Source organism: Grampus griseus, assembly GCF_964374135.1.
Source record: "Grampus griseus genome assembly, chromosome: 7".
NCBI lineage: Eukaryota > Metazoa > Chordata > Mammalia > Artiodactyla > Delphinidae > Grampus > Grampus griseus.
In genome coordinates this window covers 16,420,292-16,441,883 of record NC_139001.1, presented here as the reverse complement: position 1 = coordinate 16,441,883, position 21,592 = coordinate 16,420,292, and the positions used below count along the sequence as shown (strand labels likewise).

The 21,592-nt window shown below is 41.7% G+C and overlaps 1 protein-coding gene across 1 annotated transcript in view; it reads right to left on the bottom strand.

The window, feature by feature from the left end:
- The window catches only part of EPHA4 (EPH receptor A4), a 135,943-nt gene that overhangs the window by 71,800 nt on the left and 42,551 nt on the right, over positions 1 to 21,592 (bottom strand). The window contains exon 4 of the mRNA XM_082658173.1: positions 1,351 to 1,506. Within this exon, the coding sequence (XP_082514299.1) occupies positions 1,351 to 1,506 (156 nt within the window). The remainder of the gene's footprint in view (positions 1 to 1,350; positions 1,507 to 21,592) is intronic.

Sequence of the window (21,592 nt, the reverse complement as noted above, 5' to 3'; positions counted from 1 at the left end):
TTTGTTTTGTTTTTGCAGTACGCAGGCCTCTCACTGTTGTGGCCTCTCCCGTTGCGGAGCACAGGCTCCGGACGCGCAGGCTCAGCGGCCATGGCTCACGGGCCCAGCCGCTCCACGGCACGTGAGATCTTCACGGACCGGGGCACGAACCCGTGTCCCCTGCATCAGCAGGCGGACTCTCAACCACTGCACCACCAGGGAAGCCCTCTCCGCTCACTCCTTTTAAAGGTGGTCTTTGACTGGGCTAGACAATGGCCCCCCAGCTGACCCAACTGACTCCAAACCAGAAAAACAACCTGCTATCTGCAGTGATGTTTACAGGCCAGCCAAGATGGAATGTACGGTAGTTAAGGAACAAAATAATGAAAGTCCTGATGACAGTAAAAGCTAACATCTGCCAAGTAGCATGATTTTATACATTTTACACAGTATGTAAATAACATGAGTGGACTGAGTAGCAACAACCATGAGGGAGGTACTATTATTAGACCATTCTACAGATGAGGAGACTGAAACTTAAAAGGCTAAGCAGTCGTTTGGGTACTAAATGGTGGGCTGCGAGACAAAGCCAAAACCTGTGGAAAGCCCCTGTGCCTGGCCACTCAGCTCTGTCCCTCCAAACACAGTCTCAGTCAATGAGAACACAGGGGTGGAATACCCGGGCCCACCACTCCCTGCTCTGGTCAAGGTCATAGCCACTGCAGGGTCTATGAATCCCAGAGTATGCATGAAAGGAATGTCAACCCCCGGAAACACTGTCCACGTAAAGTGTGAGAAAGGAGTTCTCTATTCCCCTGCATACCGAGGTGCCAACCCCATCCACTCCTTAACCCAGCATGTGTTCAGTGTCTATCATTAAACAAGCATTTATTAGGATCCGGGTCTAAATGTTATGAACACAAAACTCTGAGGAAAGAAGGAAGAAGGTAATGACATTGCAAGCTATGACATCTGTGCACAGAACTGAAACCACTTGCCCACATGTGATCCCATCCTATACCTGTTTCCCTTGCAGCTGTCACTCTTCCCCAGGAGTCCTAGATGAAACGGTAAAGCCGTTTATAAATTCCATTCTCAGCTCTAATTACACTGTGTCAGACAACCCCTGAATGTTCAATCTCTGCTCCACCAAGTCGTCTGTTGGCAGCTGTGCATCTTGAAGGCGACAAACTCAGTGAGAAAGAGCCTTTCTTTCCCTAAGGATTGCCCCTGCTCTGACTGAGAAAAGATGCATGTTTCATTTCATTTGCGCCCTGCATGGTTATCCTGGGAGAAGGCCTAGCAGTGCCCTGCTAGGTGGAAATGAAAGCTGTTGGCATCTAAGAAACGGGAGATGAGCGTACAACTTACGGGTGCAGGGCATGGAGGCAGCATCGCTGTCGGCTCTGAAAAAGCCTCGGTCACAGGTGCACGACGTGGCCCCTTCCCAGACAGAATAGCTGTGTGGTGGACACTTGGCACAGCTGGCGTCCGTGGACAGGGCCTTGTAATATCCAATTTTGCAAGCTAAAGGAAAGCAGAAAAAAAAAAAAATCAACATAAACCCCTGATAACATAGCAAAGTGAAATGTTACCTCCTTGATTCAGAAGAAAGGAGACATTTTTGCTAATCACTAGTGAGCATCTGGTTTGAGATGCAGGTAAAACAACCCAAAACATTTGTTGATAACAGTCACTCTTTAAGAGCCATTAACATTACGGTCAGGTGGCAAAGCCCTGTGGAAAAAAAATTTCTTAAAACCGGTTGTGTCAATAAAAGCACAGCTGAAGTTCACCCAGCGCTTCCTACGTGCTTATATGCATGATGCCGTTTGATCCTTACGGCGCCCCCTTTCCACAGGCACTGTTACTAGTCTTACCTTGGAAATGAGGAATACCAGCTTTGAGCGGTAAACTGTCGGCACCAGACCATGCATCTGGTAAATGTCAGGGACCAGCTTTGACTGCAAGTGCTCGGCCCCCAAAGCCTGTACTCTTGGCCCCATGCTATGGAATCTGACAGCATGGTTTTGAACCAAATAGCTGGAAGTGTATCCCAGCGCCAACAAAAAATTGGTAGGTGATTATTTCCTAATTACGCTCAGCTACAGAGAGAACCAAAGTGAAAGACCAACAGAAGCAACCAAGCATAAAAGAAAAGAGTTGGTAAGACATGGATCATGATTTCAGGGGAAAATAATATAAAACTACCCACGGTAGATTCTGGAATATAATATGTTCAGATTTTTTTTCAAGATTGGCAGATATTGGCGTTCATTTTCAAATTCATAAAACCCTCATGTTTCCCTCTTCCTCCATTTTTCCAACACCGCCCTCCCTCTGCACACACAGCCCAAGTGGCTGGTGGAGAGAGAACATGGGCCAGGGCCATATAGTTCCTTATGCACCTGACACGCTTTCCATGACCTCATCTAACATCACACTGACACCGAGGACCGCTTTGACTAATGTGGAAAGACTCAATAATTCTGGGAAATCTCACTATAAATAATAATTAATAGCGTCTTTCTCTCCCTTTTTTTCTCCCCTATGCCCTTCAAGATCACCTCCCAAATCTGTCTCAACCTCAAATAAAAATTGACTGACACCATCCATATTAAACCCACAGTGACAAGGCCATTAAAAATAAAGTTATTTTATGAGACCAGAGGTACGATAAAAATGTTACAGTTACCCACAATCTTTCCAGTATGATTCCCTCTCAATTTTCTCCATTTATCACACACTTCGGGTATTTCTAAATTATCAAAAATATCAGCTGGGAGAAGGGCCTTTTCCATCAGCGTGACCACCGCAAGAGACCAACCGCGCCAGCAGATTTTACTCAAACCAGTAGATAAAAAGAGATCCACAGAACTATGTGATTCTCCGAGGAGAAATGGCCACATTCCCTGTCTCGTTACTCATCCATCAAGCATCTGTATGGCTTCAAGTTGAAGTCTGTTCCCCCGTCCAGCACATCCTGTTGGTATTTTCTTAATCATGCTCTGGTAACGGCAGGCGGAAACGGAGTTCAGCAGAAGCACCAGAGAAGCGCGCAGTTACTTCACCATTATTAACTAAAGTTGCTTATGGAATTCCCTTTAACGAGCCAAAACTTTATGGCGTGTGGAGCACCGACAATAAAAGCGCTCGGAGATCAAGCTCTCCCTTATTTGCTTTCGTCTGTCACTGGACCGCAGCATCTTAGAAAAACAAGTTGCTCCAATGACTATGACTGAGATTTATGTCTCAATATGATACGCATCATATCATTAGATAAGGTTCAACATGCAAGGTGCTTCTTGGTCACGCTTAAGATGGCCCTAGGGTTTCGATTAAAATCAAAAACTGTGGCTTTGGCAGGAAGAAGCACAGAGGGTCAAACTCGTTCTTTCCACTTCAAACACAATGAGTCCTTGAACTTGACACAAACCCACTGGGTCTCGTGTCTCACTCGGTCAGTCACAGCCCACAAAGGCAACTTGTGGAAACCTGGTCGCTCGGGGCTGGGACGGCCAATAAGGGATAAATTGCTTTTATTTTTTCACATCTGGATGTTGGAGGAAAACTTTCCACGTTCCTGCCTAATCCTTGTGCACCTTCGTTTCATCAGGCATCAAAATGTAACAACTCACAGTGGGAGAGGGAGATTGACAACAAAATTGGCCTATGACTGATTCATTGCCATGTGAAAACAGAACACATTCAAAAACTTAAGGAAAAAAAAGCATTGCTATTTCCTCCACTTCTATTCCAATAAGACTACTTCCAGTTAAAGAATTGAATTCCTAGTTCACAAAAATCAAATTGAAGGATATCTTGAATTTCCTAAAGTTCAAAAATTAGTTGTATATATACATGTTTATTTAAGGGAAAAATGAATTTTCAGTTTTATACTTCTTTTCTGTTTCCCTGAAGCCAGTATATTAATGTTACCAAGAGTAAGTATTTGTGAATTTATTTGGAGAATACAGAGTTTTATATCTATTTGGGAAATTGAAGGCTGCTGTTCTTTAAACACACTATTTTTACTCTCTTTTCCTCTTGCTTTTACAAGCGCAAGCAGAAAATACAAAATTGTCATTGTGCTATTCTCAGCGACCCTTGCTACCCTTAACACATTCTTGTGTCTTCAACTACATTAAGACCATGTTATTAATATTTCAGGATACAAAATACAGTAGTGGTTTTTCATGCACACAGCCATTTTTGCTGCCTACATTCAAAATGACCTTCTAAACTGATGGCTAAGTACATTTCTTTGCTCTGTGTGGTTCACAGCCTTGCAGCGTTTGGTGCATGGATGTGTAAGTACATTCCATATTTAATCACCATTTATTTGCGCCTTAAAATCTTCACTACATCTTTCATTCTAAACAAAACCCCCATGAAACGTGTATAGCAAGCATTGACACGTGTTATGATTTTCCATCATTCTCTTTTGGGTGAAAACCATTACACTGTAGTTTTGAATGATAGTGACTTGGTAAGCAAGTTTGGAGAGAGCCCAACTGCACACCCAAGACATGCCTTCCTTCTGCCCCGTTGCTGGTGAGGGTTCACTAGATGGGGTACAGAGAAGGAGTGCCTTACTTGATCTTTCAAATATGCCATTGTGGGAAGATTAATTCACATGTGCCATGCAAAACTCTGAATTCTTCTCCGTTAGCTTTGCCTTAATTAGTTCCTTCTGCTGACTTTAAATAAAGGAAGACAAATGAGGACAAAGAAGAGAAAGAAAAACTTTTGTTTCATTGGCTGACCCACTACTATAATGAGGTTGTATTTTAGGACAGTCTTCTGTAGAAGTTCCTTTGTGGAATATTTAAATATAACTACTTTTGGTTAAAAACAAAAACAAAATGGTTCTTAAGGCAAGGTAGTATCTTCAGGATTTCTTAGTGTATAGATGATTTGCATGAGGTGGAATGCCCAATTTCAGGAACTAGTGAAACCTACTCTTAAAAGATATTATATATATAGATGTTTGGTCATTTTTCTCCTTTTTAGAGAAATACAGAAAGATTGATTGCACCTGACTGCCTTTATAGTTCACGTTTAAACTCATTTAGTTTGTAAAAATAGCTACTAATAATATCAATTGTGATGATACATCAAATATTCATTGAGCATTTACGGTGTTTACATGCAAATGAAAAAACTGAGGGTTTTAAGTAACTTGCCCGAGGTCACACAGCTAAGTGGTGGAGTCAGCATTAAGACTGACTTCTAGCAAAATGTGACACTGATATAATTGAGTGATGGGGAAGTACGGGTGGTCCCAACTTCCTTTTGTCCCTCCAGCCCACCAGGTTGCTGCCTCAGTCAACCACATGTCTGTGACCCACTTTCCAGGTCTACACTGTCCAGAGTAACTACTGGCCACAAGCAGGCCCTGAGTGCTTGAAACGGGACTGGTCCGAATTGAGACAAACTGTAAATGTGAAATACACAGGAGATTTCAAAGACTTCGTACTCAAAAAGGAGAACTAACTTATTAATAATTTTTATATTGATTACATCTTGAAGCAACATTTTGGATATACTGAGTTAAATAAAATACCATTAAATTTAATTTCACCTTTGAAACTTTACATTTTTTAATGTGGCTACTAAAAACCTTAAAATCATCTGTGTGACTTGCACTGTATTTCTATTGAATAATGCTATGCTAAAGTCTGGAATCTTAAGTCGCGCGCGCGCACGTGTGTGTGTGTGTGTGTGTGTGTGTTCATGTGTGAACTCTTGCAAATGCTGGGCACTGACAGTGATGGGGGATGGACCTTTACTCAAATTTACCCGGAACCCACCTCTGGGAGTCTGATTCACTTCTATTTAAGCACTGCTCTCAGGCAGCTGGCTAATTTGAGAAAACCTAATTTGTGCTAAAGTACTAACAAATAAACATTAATGTGTTAAAAATTACCTTCCTGGGTAAAAAATTTGCATTTTAATTTGGAGTCTCCAGAAGGTTAAAGATGAAATTCCAACAGTGGCTCCCTTGGGGCAATCTGAGCCATTTTTGCAAACGGGTCCAGGGGGAACATTTGGCTGTGGGAGGCCTGTGGGCCCCTCTACCCTCATCCTGTGGGTAGGATATTAGGCACACACTTCCAGACGGGTACTATGGGGAACTCTGCCTTTGGTGTACTGGATATACAGTATTTTCAGTATGCTTAGGAATTTATTTTAGAAATATCAAAGTTATGTAATGGCCATTATCAAATTAGTTTCTGATTAACTGTTCACTTGCTAGACTGTATATTATATGAATAACATAAGAGGTTTTCCTAAGGGGAAAACAATCTATCAAAGAGAATTTCTGGGGGCTTCCCTGGTGGTCCAGTGGTTAAGACTCCGTGCTCCCAATGCAGGGGACACAGGTTTGATCCCTGCTCAGGGAACTAAGATCCCGCATGCTGCATAGTGAGGCCAAACAAAAAAAAATTTTTAATTAAAAAAAATTAAATGTATAAAAAAATTAAAAAATAAAATTAAATGAGGTCTCTAAAGAAGGTTTCTGCTTTCAGGTTTTTGCAGAAATGTGCAATCTCCAGCCATCTTTGGGGAAGTTGTGAACATCAACAAATCCCCCATAGTACAGACGGGAAAACTGAGGCAGAGAGGTTAACGATCTGCCCAAGGCAGGGTTGGTTTTCTAACCCAGGCAGTGTAGCTTAACCTATATATCAGGCTTATAGATCTCCTCATGCTTTTGAAATCTACAGGGTAAAGATGGACAATTGTTACAGGGAAACTGGGCTCTGCTTTGGGACCACCGACTATTCCATTCATAAATAGCAAAACACTGGCAAAACCACACTGTGCCAGTCATCTGCATTCCACGACTGGTTTTCCTGAAATGTGTTGGAAAAAAAAAAATGGAAATTGAGTTTTTTAAGGAAGCTTAGAGATCATCTAATCCAGGGGCGAGCAAACATTTCTGTAAAGCGCTAGATAGTAAAAAATTTAGGCTTTGCAGGCCAAGAGGAAGACCAAGGATATTAAGAAGGTAATTACATAACAAGATAAAATTCTAAGAAATTTCTACAAAAATTTTTAATTGATGAAATTCAGAATATAATAGTAACAATTAAGTGCTATGTATTAATGAGAAGAATGGAATTCCTATCTGGAGGGATAATATTCCACTTAATTGGAGTTCAAAAAAAGTGTGCCTTATTATCAAATTGTTTGCAAATGTCATTTATAAAAATCATTCTTAGCTCTCAGACCATAAAAAACAGATGTCAGGCCTGGGGGTCATACTTTGCCAATATTAAATCTAGTCCAACACACTCATTTTCGAGATGAATGACTTGCCCACCATTCCTTCTAGAGTATGCCAGGATCAAGCCTGGAATCTAAGGTTCCTTGATCTCTGTTACCCTGCAGTGTCTCCCCGAGTTCCAAGCAGTTACTAATCAGAGAAGTGATGGAATGCAGAAACAAAGGAAAAGCAGTTAAGCAAGATAGCTTGAACAATAGCTCAGAGATAAAACAGAGCCCTAGTTCCTCCTCAAGGGCTATACATGACAATCGGATAGACATCTTTGAGTTCCGTAGGAACTATGACCCCCACCCAGGTGGTAAATAGTAACTACAATGAGACCCCAGACTGGTTGGAATCAGAAAGTTGATGATTAAGATTCCTGGAACACCCCCTGTTACCTCATCACTAACCAATCAGAAGAAAGTCATATATCCTGCAGCAGTCACCTCAAATGTTGCCTTTAAAAACCCTTCCCTAAAAGCCAATTTAAAGTGAATGTACATATTATAGTACTGAGTCAAATTACTTTTCCAGTAAGATGGTTGGTGGAAAGTTTACTCTTTTGCAGCAATGGTAAGAAAGTGATGTAGCCTGACTTGGGGGCTGATGTACTTATTAGATGAGACAATACCTATGCAGTGAAGCACAGTGCCCGGTCTGTATTAACTACTCACTAAAAGGGTAACATATTATTACTACAGTGGGATATAACAGGCTGCAAAGGTGCACATAATCCATATATTTTTAAAAAATAATAAATAAATAAAACTCAAGTTTTTGTTTTGTTTTTGAACAGAACTGGATATAATTTCAAAAACACTATGAGATAACGTGTTCATTGTTTTGTTTCCTTTGTTAACATGATGTGAAAAACCCTGGATTGAATTCTGTCTCATAGCATCGGCAACTTATTTAGTGATCATACACAAGATAGGTTTCAGGTAAAGTTTTATTTTAAAAATATGTAAGAACATTTTTAAAATTAAGTAAATTATTGGGTTGGGTTTTGAGGTTTCTTTTTTCCATCAATAGTTTGTGATGCAGACCATCTCCTTCAGCAAACCACTGTTCCATCCTATTCTCTACCCTCCAGCTCCTTCCATTGTTTCCACTCTTATCCTGGAACTAGCTTTCACAAAAAATAGACAAAGGGGAAGAAAATGACAGAAAAAATCTACACTGAAAATTGACTTGCTCTTTCAACAGAATGCAGTATAATTCCATAAATAGGTAGGTAATTCTAAAATGTCAGATGCAGACGGTTTTCACATAAGATGCAGTAAATCCTCTAGAAGCAAGTTCACATAAAGCCTGCTAAATTTAAATTAACTCCACAAAAATTACTGAACACAAGTAAAAAGAATGCAATGGAGAAATAACTTATTATTTTCCCTGCTTGCCTCAAAAACACACAGTCTAATTATTTGAGGAGCTATTTCTCTTTGGTAAACTTGGAGGGAGTCAACGTGAACAGAAGAAATTCCAAAGACAAAGTTCAACTAAACATGGAAAAGAAGAAAATGAGTTAGTAGATTCAGCATATTAATAAGGCATAATTCCATTGCCAGAAACTGCTTTAAAAAAGCCTTCCTCTGGGGCTTCCCTGGTGGCGCAGTGGTTGAGAGTCCACCTGCCGATGCAGGGGACACGGGTTCGTGCCCCGGTCCGGGAAGATCCCACATGTGGCAGAGCGGCTGGGCCCGTGAGCCATGGCCGCTGAGCCTGCGCGTCCAGACCCTGTGCTCTGCAACGGGAGAGGCCACAACAGTGAGAGGCCCATGTACCGCAAAAAAAGAAAAAAAAAAAGCCTTCCTCTGTATATATGTAAAAGTACTGACCTGAATGTAGGTTGCTAGCTCCAATCTCTGGCTACATCAGTTTGGGATTCTCTCTCATGGGGGAATTTTTAAGGGCTCCAACAAAGGCAATTAGGTTTCCAAATTTAGATGTAAGTGACTTGACAGGACAAATAAAGGGCTTCAGTATTTTTGAAAGAGACAGAATCTATTCTGATCTAAAGCCCAGAGGTTGCTACCAGAATTGACCACAGTGAGGCTAGAAACTTTAACTTAGTTTGATCTTTACAATTTTCTCTAAGATGGGAGTTAACATGAATTTATAATAAATCAGAATAGAGCATTGCTAGAAACAAGTAAGTTATTTCAATTTTATAGGGGGTAACAATTTTAAAATAGAAGGCAGCACAACAAACTGTAATCTCTCTCTCTATATATATATATGTATATGTTTAATATGTAGTTTGTTAAATAAAGATTCTTTATTCTTACCTCTAACCCTTGTTCTTATGCTCCCATTTAGGACACTGAAAATTTGCTATATTAAAAAAAAAACAAATCATGGATTTCAATATTGCCTTGAAAAACAATGAGACTATTTCAAGGCAACAATCTAATCCCCAGAGCTCTACAAATTTTGTGGATCTTTTCCTTTTATTTCATACTAAATTTCATATATCAATGACTGTGACTTTCTTTGATAAAATTTGAGATTAATGATTGATTTTTTTTCAATTTATTGATCGTATTGAAGATATAAATTTGCATAGGTTGAGCAGAACTTAATTGAATGATTTATAATAATGTTTTTAAGGCTTTGACAAAATTTAAGTTTATCTGCTTTTCTAATATGTAAAAGTTTATATTAGGAAAGGAAACAAATATAAGTTAAAAATCACAAATGTCTACAATATAAAGAAAAAAAAGTCAAGAAAAACAAATACTTTAAGATGAGCTAAACATACAAAGTGTTTAATCACGGCTTAAAAAAAATTCTTTTTTATTAATGTTTTTTTTCTTGGCTGTGCCAGGCAGCTTGTGGGATCTAAGTGCCCCGACCAGCGATTGAACCTGGACCCTGGTAGTGAAAGCTCCGAGTCCTAACCCATGGACTGCCAGGGAATTTCCTAATCGTGTTCTTAAAAACACCTAATCCCTGCCTTGACCTTGAATATAAAATTACTGAAAATACATGGGAACGTAATAAGTGCAGCTATATAGGCTCCAACCTCACCACTGATAGTACATTAATCATAGGGATGGCATGCGACTCTGAAGTCATTCACACCGAACTTGATTACCCCTGACATTTCAGAGAGGGACCAACTTACCAATGAGTTGTGCTATCGCCTTCTTCGGCCTCTGATCTTTGGGGTACATAAAGACTCGTGGTTCATTACACATCCACTGATTTCAAATAAGAGGTCAGAGCACTGAATAAAGGATCCCACTCCTCATACTCTGAATTTAATACTTGATGTGATCAGCATTATTATGTAAAGAGATCATCCACTAGCAGGTATGCACACCTTTTCATTCATTTGGCTGTTCATGTTTTAGCAAACATTTATTAAGCATTATTATAATGTTTTTGTTAAGCTTTTATAGTAACCATGATAGAAAGTATTCATTGAGCACATACTAAGCCCTAAGAAATCTGGGAAATGTTGCCTTCAGGAAGAGAGTAGACTGCTGCCCCCACTCCCATCTTAAGGACGCTCTCTGGCAGGGGTCCCTGCAGGCTTCTATGGGGACCTTTCTGACACACCTAACCCAAGGCTATCTGCTTATTTTTTTTTGGCCGCGCCTCGCAAGCATGCAGGATCTTGCAGGATCTTAGTTCCCCGACCAGGGATGGAACCTGCGCCCCCTGCAGTGGAAGCAAGGAGTCTTAACCACTGGACCACTAGGGAAGTCCCAAGACTGTCTGCATATAGAAGGAACGGAGTAGAAAGATGGCCTCTGTAAGAACAGGTGACCCCTGAGTAGAATGTTCCTGAAGGAAAAAGAGTTTGGCCAGGAAGCCGATTCTACCCAGAAAAAATAAAACAAGAGTTAGTGATTGCCAGCCAGGAACAGATCACGGAAGTGGGCATTCTGGGTATTTACCAGGCTGATTTCGACAAGGCCCCTCTTTTTAGGGAGATCACAGCCCAAGTGGAGGTTCTCTCATTAACTCTAGGTACATCCTATACTTGCTGTTTCTCCATTTAAAAGTAAAGATTGTAAAGACTGGGAATGAATGAAATATGTTCTGAAGCCAGGGCCAGACCAAGAGAAACACATGTTAAACAACTATTTGATTAACTGGCAGTGTCGCTGGTCATTGTCATCCAAACGACTTTACAGCCTGAGTTGTCACAAATCACGATTTATGTGGCTGAAATGACTACAGTAACAACTGCTCAGTGCCTCCCTCTTCTTTTTTGTTATGTTGATGGGGCCCAAGGAGCTCAGAAGAAGAAAAAGAAGCTTTAAAAGACTCACTGCTAACGTTATTAAGGATGCATTACAATTCTTTGCTGAGGTTTTGATCATGGGCCCCTTCACTGTTTACTTTTTTTTTTTTTTTTTTCCCGCGGTACGCGGGCCTCTCACTGTTGTGGCCTCTCCCGTTGCGGAGCACAGGCTCCGGACGTGCAGGCTCAGCGGCCATGGCTCACGGGCCCAGCCACTCCGCAGCATGTGGGATCTTCCCGGACCGGGGCACAAACCCGTGTCCCCTGCATCGGCAGGCGGACTCTCAACCACTGCGCCACCAGGGAGGCCCCACTGTTTATTTTTTGAATAATTATCGTACTGAGAATTTTTGGAGAGAGTTTTAAAATTCTGAGTTACTCATGATCAAAAGGGGATTTATGTTAAATGGATATGAGCAGGTTAAACATTTGTTTTGTCTTTGGTATTGCATTAGTGGATTAGTGATTTTATATAACTATCGGCCAGCATTTAATATTAGCATTAAATTACATGTAATTTAATATTACGTGTGTTTGACTATTCCAACACTGCTCACGTCTGAGGAGAACAACAACAACAAAAAATTCCCAAGGAGCTCCTTGAAGAGTCCTAGTCTAGACCAAGTGAAAGTCATGGGGCACGTGTACCGTCTGTGTTTGGTGCTGTATAGAGACAATCTGAGAGATCAGAGCAAGAACCAGCAGACCAAACATTTGAGATCACCAATGACTTCACTCTTAAATAAAACAGTGCTAGTACCAACTCACTCTCTCCCACTGACTCAGTTACACTCATGCAAGCTTCAGGGGTGGGGTGGGTTTGATCCTTTATCTAATGCATTTTCAGCCCATCAGGCTGACAGATCATGGTCCCAAGAAATCAGTTTAAAGCTAGCAGGAATAGGCAGCGTGACACTGAGAGCCCATGGGCACCCACCTTGACAAGGAAGGACTAGCAACTGGTCAGGGCTTACCTGTGAGATTTCTACAGGACCACTTGGACAAAAGGGAGGCTGGGGAGCTGCACATTCATACGTCTGAGCTCCACAGCACTAGGACAATTTCTTCGCTTTCACCGGATCTCCGCTAATGAAAGCACAAAGGGCAGGCCTCTACGATGGTCCTTACAGTGTGGCAGGTGGGGCTGGTCCCTCCCTCAGGAGCTCTCCTGTTGAAAGTGCTCTGGCAGCCTCAGCTTTCTCTGTCAGCAGTTTGAATTCATGGGAAAGGGCAAGATGCCAAAAGTGCTTGCAGGTGAATTCTTTGTCCCTTTCAAGTGCATCTGACTTAACACTGATGACTTATACAGGTGTTTATCTTTTGTTGGGAAGGATTATCAGTTAGGTCAGTAAATCTTTCCCAGGTATAAATTATAAATCACAAACAGGGATGCCAGGGGGAAATATCAAGTCGTCATCTCTTCATTTGTATCTCATCCCAAATATCAAACACAAGCAATCACGATGAAAATTGATATTAATAAAAACAAAAACAAGACCATGATATTGACAAGTTCCCGCAGTGTTGGGTCATAGGAAGGAAGAGTGGGACAACTCTTGTTTGTAAAATATAGATGGGGTGACAGTGAGAGCCATTTAAACCAGCAGGAGAACAAATCAGGCTTATTGCCAGACACAGAAGAAATGAATTTCACTAACATAACCTAAATTCATCTCAGATGTACAAAAATCTTTACTGGCCCAGAACAAGTTTCTGAACTAACCTTCAAAAATGATTATAAGCAGCATGGGAAATTGAAAACGTTTCTTAGGATTCTAGTTACAAGATCATAACCAACCTGGATTTTGGAAAATGGTTTAATTTCTTTGCTAATTACTCTTACTTTCTGTATATCACAAAGCAGTTGAGAAACATTAAAAGTCCTTCCACAGAGCTGTCAAAAGCAGATCAGTTTTGTGTCTGGAAAGCTGAGGCCATGAGAAGACCTGTATTTTATGTATTAGAATAGAAAACTTTTTCCTAGCCCCGAGGTGGGATCATTTTGAAGGAGGTTCGGATTTGAAGAAGTAAAAAAAAAAGGCTGAAGTCATAAATCCTCCTCCCAGAAGAGAAAAAAAAGAAAAGCATTAAAAACATTTGGCAGGTGGATGATCATCTCCATGAACAAAATGAAGCTTTTTTCCTCAAGGCTACGTCAAGGTTACACTTGGTATGTCAGAATTCATTCCTAGCATATATGTAAGTGCAGGAAGTGAATCCAGAGGCCAGGCTCTGTGGGGACCGGAGCTGGGTTCTAGTCCCAATATTTACCAACTGAAGGTCTCTGGGCCTCTGTTTCCTCTCAGGACACCAGACTACATAATTTATAAAATTTCTTTTTAAACTTCTAAAATTCTGGTCTATACTCCTCCCAGGATGTGATAGACTCAATGATTCTGAAAGAGCTAACACGTTTTAATAAACATTAAAGTCATTTATGGTTTGGTTCAAATGCTATTCAACAAATGACTCCAGTACCTTGACCTTCCCTTCCAGGCCCGGTGTGGGCTCATCCACAGAACTCAGGACCTGAGCTCGACCACTCACCAGCCATGGGTCTGAGTTACGGGCTTATCAAAACAACCCACTCCCCCATAAATTCATAACTTTAAACTCTTTATTGAACTTTCTCTTACCTGTCTTAGCAGAGATTTCTGAGTGTTCCTATGCTCCTTTTGCCACTTACTAAAATCAGAAAAGAGAACGAAGAAAACAGATGTCTTTTCTCTATGGCATCAAGGCTCACTCACTCCACATGTACACTTAAGCAGCTGCATATGCCTGGCAGAGGGAGGGGATGACAGAGAGGGCGTCTGTGCTTTGGAAGAGCACACACTCTAATGGCTCAGGTATAATTACAAGAGAGCAAAGTGGTAACATGAAAGAGACTGGGGAAAGGGCTTACAGCAGGTGTTTAGGGAAGGCCTTTTATAGGTGACCCATGAGCTGGGCTCTGAATTAAGAAAGGGCCAGCAAATGTGAAGATTTATGTGAGAAAAGCATTCCAAGAGAAAAAGGAAGTTGCAAAGGCCCCTGATGAGGTGTGCAACCATTAGAGAAGAAGAGCTGTCTCTAGGGAAAGCTTGAGGAGGAAAGCCAACACCGAGCTCCAAGCTCCAATCTCCAAGGGTAGAGATTTTTCAAACGATCACTCTGGGGGCTGGTGGAAGATGGGTGTTGGGAAGTACCAGTAGAAGCAGGGTCACTAGTGAGGAGACTGTTGAGGGAGACCAAGAAGAGACAATGGTGACCTGGACCAGAGTGGGGATAGAGGAGCAGGGATCAGAGCTTGGGTTCCAAGTAAATGACATAAAGGACTCGCTTTGCTCTCCAGTGAGGTCACAAAATATTCCTGGATGTGGACTTAAGATACCAGACAAGTGACATGAGCAGTAAATTGTGGTTTTCCCCTTGGCTGTGTCCTTTGAAATGAGTCATGTCTAGATGTACCTGAGCAGACTGGGCCATCACTCCCACCGCTGATGATAGAACACCTCCCACCAACACAACAGTCTCTACGAGGCTGGTAACCAGGCCCAGGTGTCCGACCACTTACGTACAGCAGTCACACCTTGATGGCAGTGGCACGACAGCACCCACTGACAAGGAGCCTGCCCGAGCGCCGGATTCCGGAGCGTGAGGCAAACCAGAACCAGGAGTGCAACTGACAAGAATGTGTCAACAGCAACAGAAGTAAAGGAAGAGCCATTAGCTTCTGAGTTGACATGAGGTTGCTGTTGGTGTGGGCAGGCCCTGTTGGTTTTCAAGTGGGGTCTTTACTTTCCTGTTTCCGCACAGAGCTGACGTTGACCTAATTGGGAGACCGCAGATAGCTAGCTGGTTTCCAGAAAACTGAAAAAATGAGAGTAGAATTTTCAGATTTGGTACCATTCATACCCTCTTTTCCTGATAGACCCTGTGATGATATAGCTCAGTCCTTAGCCTACAGTGCAAAACAGTCATCTTCAGCTTATAAGAAAAGAAGGGACTCCTGGGATGCCGGTACCAGCCACAAGGAAAGCCTCACTCTTACAGACCCTCTCGTCAACCCCGCCTTCTGCACAAGTATCGTTCAGTAATGAACTGTGTGTTTAGAGGTTCCCGGCCCATCTCTCCCTGTAGAATGCACCTCTTGATCAGTAGCAGTAGTAAATGTGCCTATCCTGTTTGCAATGAAATCTCCAGCACTGCGTATAGCATCTTGGTAGCTGTTCATGACATACTGGCAGGCTGGATAAATGGACGGATGAATTGCCTGTAGCATCTAAACCTTGATGACCAGCTCTAGAAGGCTGGACACACGGCCAGACCACCCCTGGCTCTGTGAACCAAGCTTTACAAAGATCATTTTGGGGTCCCTTTCCTGTTCCTATGTTTCTTGGCCACGGGGACTCAGATTTCCCTTCAAACAGCCTCGCAACGTTACAGGCTGTGCTGAAAGTTGCCTAGAGGGAAAGAGTACAACCCCAACGCAGGCAGGCAAGAAGGTCTGCTGGTAATACTTGAAGGGTGGGGGAAGTGGAGAGGCAAAATGTGAATGCTCTCGGCTTGTGAGTCCCCGGCACTCAAAGGAGTAGGAAGCCCATGGTTCAGGTCACGCAACAGAAAATAAATCCAGAGGGCTGACTAGTTTTGAAAAGCTAAACTATTTAGATAAGAAAAATTGGGGGAGGAAAGAGCAGTACAGGTTGGAGTGGGTGGGGCTGGTGAGGGAAGAAATAAGTCATATCAAAGGCAGCCTTGGGACCTCGGGCAGATAGGATGAGAGATAAGTCTCTTTGCTGAGTTAGTCACACCCACCTACATACAATTCTCTTGGCAAAGTTTCCTTTACTAACAAAGCAGGTGCGTGTTTTAAACAAAACAGTGCAGTGTCACAGCTAGGGTGCCTATAAATGTAGTTTAAAAAAAAATCAAAGAGGGTAGAATATAACAAACATGATCCATGGTTTGAGAATATGAGAATACTAAGATTACTAGGGTCCTATGGCCACAAAGGAAACCCGTTTCCTCAACGTACTTGAAATGATGCGGTTTCCGATTAAGGATGTTTGGACCCTGAGTCACAGACTGCAGAGCTGATATTAACCCCAACACCCTGTGAGGTGGAAAACAGATGGTGATTCAGAGCAAGAATCCAAGGGAAAGAGAGAGGTGGAGAGCAGGAAGGGACATCAAGAAAACATTTCCTTTTCTTCAGCTCTTCAGGCTCGTCCAACAGAACTTCTTCTGCTCCAGCTATAAAGACATCCCACTTAGGAGACTGGTCCTGGATGGTATTCATGCTGCTGGCATTGCCACTCGAAGTTAATACTACAGCTAACTAGCCCCTAAGGAAAGGAGCCTCTCAGGGTTTAAGGATAAAAAAACATGAAAAGACGTGGGCATAGTGGTAGAACAACCAAAGTAAACTTTCAGAGACAAGGCAAGGATAGCATTCTAAGCTCCCAGCCCAAGTAAACAAAAGCAGGTTACCTCCAGCACAACCTAGAGCTCCAGCCATGTCCTACCTAGCTCTTCGACCAAGATCCTTCTACTTCCCCTGTAGTTTCTCAGTTTTTCTGTCTCTCTCCCTTCCTCTAGTTTCTGCTTCCACTTTCTTCATTGGCCATTTATCTGGATTTAAGCGTAATTTTTAAATACCCATTTTGTGTAATAAAGAAAGTACAATGTCCACACTGATTCTGTCATGCCTGTGTTTAAAATCTTTCAAGGGGCCCCACTGTGTACTCCATCAAATTCGAACAGAAGAGTAGAGACACTCAAAAGCCTCATATCCAGCCCCAGTTGTTCCTCAGATATCCTACATTTCAGTCAAACTAGACCGTGTAGCATTTGTTCTTACTTGGACCGTTCACAAGTTCTCAGTCACTTCCGAATAACAAAATCTTAACCTCTCCTCTGCAGAACAAAAACGTGTTGTCTGCAATTTTAGTAAACAAGGAATGTTGCCTACCATCAAGCCATCAGCCCCCGATGGCAGTGCGCTCTGTGGGGAGTTCAGCATGGAGAAAAACAGGATACTAACCCTAAATAGTTAAGATATATGTATATTTAAGGAATAGTTGCAATGAGCCCAGACGTTTGCATATTCCCATACATAGAAGAGCACTACGTCGTTAACTTAAGATTTGTTTCGTGATTAGCAGTAACCTTTTGACGTTCAACTATGTGGTTGTATTTTTTGTTGTTGTTGTTTGTTTTCCAACAAAAACTCCTATATATCCTGGCTCCTCCTTACCTCTTCAGAAGCTCCTCACTCTCCTGGGCTATAGTCCTCAGTAAGGTCCCCGAATAAAACATAACTCACAACATTTAGGTTGTGTGTTTTTCTTCGGTGGGCACTTCCAAGCCTAAATAAAATCAGCCACCACCTCTTCTGTGAAGCATTACTACGTTCGGGAATCAGACCTCACATTTACTTTGTGCACACTACACTCCTTTATCTTCATGCTTATTTACACATATATTTATTTCCCTGTTATCCAGCAAGTAATTGGTAAACCCAGAAGACAGGACTTATCCTAGACACACACACACACACACACACACACACACACACACACACACACACACACACACACACACACACACACACACCCCTATCTTGATTATAACAGATGGGAGTTCTAAACTTACTAGTCAAGTGTTTTGAGATTTTCAATTTTGATTTCTCTTCCCCCAAATCTAATTTTTGAAAGCTCATGTAATCCCTGATGTTTCTTTTCCCTATGCATTTGTGACTCTGAACAAATGAAAGTCAATAATCCTTGAAATCCATGTTTCATCGTATGACATCATGACATTTGATGAAACCCCCCAACAGCTGCACTCCCAGTATATGCATTATTTGAAAAATTCTACAATGACAAAAGGTTACTACACACTCAATAACTCTTTAAAAGACATTGGCATTTTATTAACTATAGTAGCACCTTCATGTATTTGAAAAATAGAGATTATGAGAGACAGGTTATTCCATATACAGCAAGGTCTGGCCTGGTCCATGCGGTGCTAGCCAGGGACATTTTGCAATCATTCCTTCCCTATTCTCAGTCCCACAGACTCTGTGACCTACAACTGTGGATATCATTCAAGTAGCCATTGCTTGGCCTAACTTCAAGCAGCTAACTTTACTTCCAAACTTGCCCTTGAATGAGGAAAGAAAGCACGCTCTACCCAAGACCAAACCAATAGCTCTAACTAGATGTTGCAGGACGTAGAAAAAGTGGAATTGAAACTAGCTATAAGGTTTCCAGACCAAATACCTGAGAGAAGAGACACCATAACCAAAAGAGGGACTAGAAGAAGAGGAGTTGATTTTGGAAGGAAGGGCATGAGGTCAGCGAGGTGGTCACTGAATTCAAGACCTTTAAATTGAGATGTTCAGGAAGCAACTGGAAATACAGGTCTGGAGGTCAGCACAACTAGAGACAGAGATTTGGAAAATATCTGCAAAGAACACAAGAATCACAGGAGTGGAGAAGCTGTAGATTCAGAAAAAGTTCAGGAAGGAATCTTGTAAATACCATCTTTCAAAGACAACTGGAAAAGAGGCAGGATAGACAACAGAACAGAGCGAGAAGGGAACTTGAATTTATTGGCCACCACCAGGCACTAGGCCACGCACTTTAAATACGTGATCACATTTAACCGAGAGCAACCAATTGCTCTTGACCTAGGCATTGCCAGTTATGCCCACTGTGCATGAAAGGCACCTGAGAATTTCAGTGTCCACTGCTACAGATCAAATGCTACATTCGCTGTGGAAGAACAAGGAGGGTGCATGAAAAAAGCTAAAGGAGATCAGAATTTCAAACAGTCAAGGTGATTATTAAGGAGGAAGAGGCCTAGGAAGGGACAGATTGTCAATGTCAAAGACGTCTGTATTCTTTGAGAACAGTATCAGGGGAGTGATGTGGGAGCAGCTAAATTGTAGGATTGGTCCAGTTTATAAAGCACAATGAGTCAAAAAGTTAGCTAACCATATACCTATGCAATGACCAGTCTAGAAATTATATAAAGACAGTAGGTTACTGTTACAACAAAGCTCAGTATTACAGGGATTTAAACCCAATCAACACACCAATAAACACCCACTCCAGAACATGGCTCTAGCAGGGTCTCCCACACTTCCCAGACTTATGTTCCATTTTCAGGAGTTGTATCTTCTGAAAGTTCAATCATTTTCTTAATTTCTTAACTCAAAAGCCAATATCCCTTGCCATAATTGAAGGTGATAATAAAAATAAAATTCTAATTGTTACATTATTTTAAAACTGTGCACTACCGCCTAGAATTTGAGAACCTCAGTATCATCAATATGCTTCCAAAAAGATATATTTCAGTTGAGAAAACCAAGGCACCCAAACAGTGCTTGACTTGCAGAGGCAATAAAATATTTAGTAAGTGGTGGATGGGAGGTCAGATGCAGAGAGAATGGCTCCAGAGCAAAGGCTCTAGCCACTCCTGTGTGCCTCCTGCCAGGTACTACCCTCCCTCCTTAGCACCAGAACTCCCCAACAGTTTAAGTATTGAACCCACCAGATTCTGTCTGAGCGCATTTTCATGCCAGGCTTCCGAATGGAAGAGAGGAAAATGAAACTTGAGAAAGCATAGTCACGTGCGGATAGCCAATAAGGCAAGTGGTAAATGAAATGATCATTCCTCAGGTGTTTGCCTATCTTTGCAGGTGTTTTTCTACAATGAGAATGAGAATGCAGGGCAATGGTCAGTCCATGTTAAATCTTAATATAGCTGTTAAGTCATCATGACCCACCGAAGACAGACTTATAACCAGTTTTAAGTAAGGATGAACGTTACCTGGGAAGTACAATTGTCATTTCCTAATGAAGCCCGTGTCAAATGAATGGGCAAACTAAAAAAGATAAGGAAGTATAGTTCTAGAGAGTGGTCTTTCAGAATTTCCCAAATGCTTAACCATCTACATAAAATTTAAATATATCTTAATGACTTAAGCCAGAAAGATACAACATGTAAGAAATTTGTACTTGGACTTCTCAATACTTTCAACATCTCAAGTGTCCATTCAGGTTAGTAAACACAACCTAAACCTGTTGCCACATAATTGATCCTTCTTAGCATCCCAAACCTAGATGTGATTTGATCACATTTTAACGGCTATTGCCAATGAATTACTAGGAACGTGCTCATAGTTAAGGTATTTGTTCCCCCAATTCAGATTTAAAATAAAAATTTTCAAGTAATGATTATGACTTTATAACCCTTTAAATTCCCCTAACTGTACTATCTGTTGTCTCATTCCTCTGGGATAAGTGCGAAAGAGAGAGAAGACATAGGGCAAATTTCACACAAATATGTAAGTTTACAGCCTTCTGAAAGAGCTCACTATTTTCAACACTCAGCAAATTACATGCCCATGATAGAAATTTCTATTTCATAAAAGAATGTGATAAAAATTGATGATGTAAACTAGACCCATCTGTCAAGTAAACGTGGCATTCACAATGGCCTCAGGGCAAAGCAGCTGCATTTGTCCCCTACAATGTGTACACAGAGAGGACATCCATTATGCTGCGTGAAACTTACCATTTAGGTGGATGAAAATTGGTGCTAGACTCCATGTACGACATATATATTAAGTTAAAAGGTTAATTCTCTGACTCGTGGCCTGGATATTAGGGCTGTGGAGGTAAACAAGTTATCATATGCTCCCTAAATTACCTTTCAGTGAAACAAGATAAGGAGGTGAGAAAGGGATGCGTCCTCTATTTAGCTCCATTAGTTCCGGCGGTGGGGACACCCGTGCTCCCGGCTCCACCGTGTTTCCTCAGTGCGGGTAGGACGGCTCAGGGGTTAGGCACACAACCGGAAGTCAGACAGACCTGAATAATGGAGCTGACGCTCGACAGTGAGATGTGAGACTTAACCCCCAGCTGTGATTTCCTCAGTGAAACTGGGACAACATTGTGTGAGAAATAATGGAAAACTGCCCACCAAGTACATGGCACAGTGCTCTAAATACACTGCTTACCACGCTGCCCTGAGGTCCTCAGCAGGAAACATAAACGTGGCACCTATATCCTCTCTACAGAAGTGCT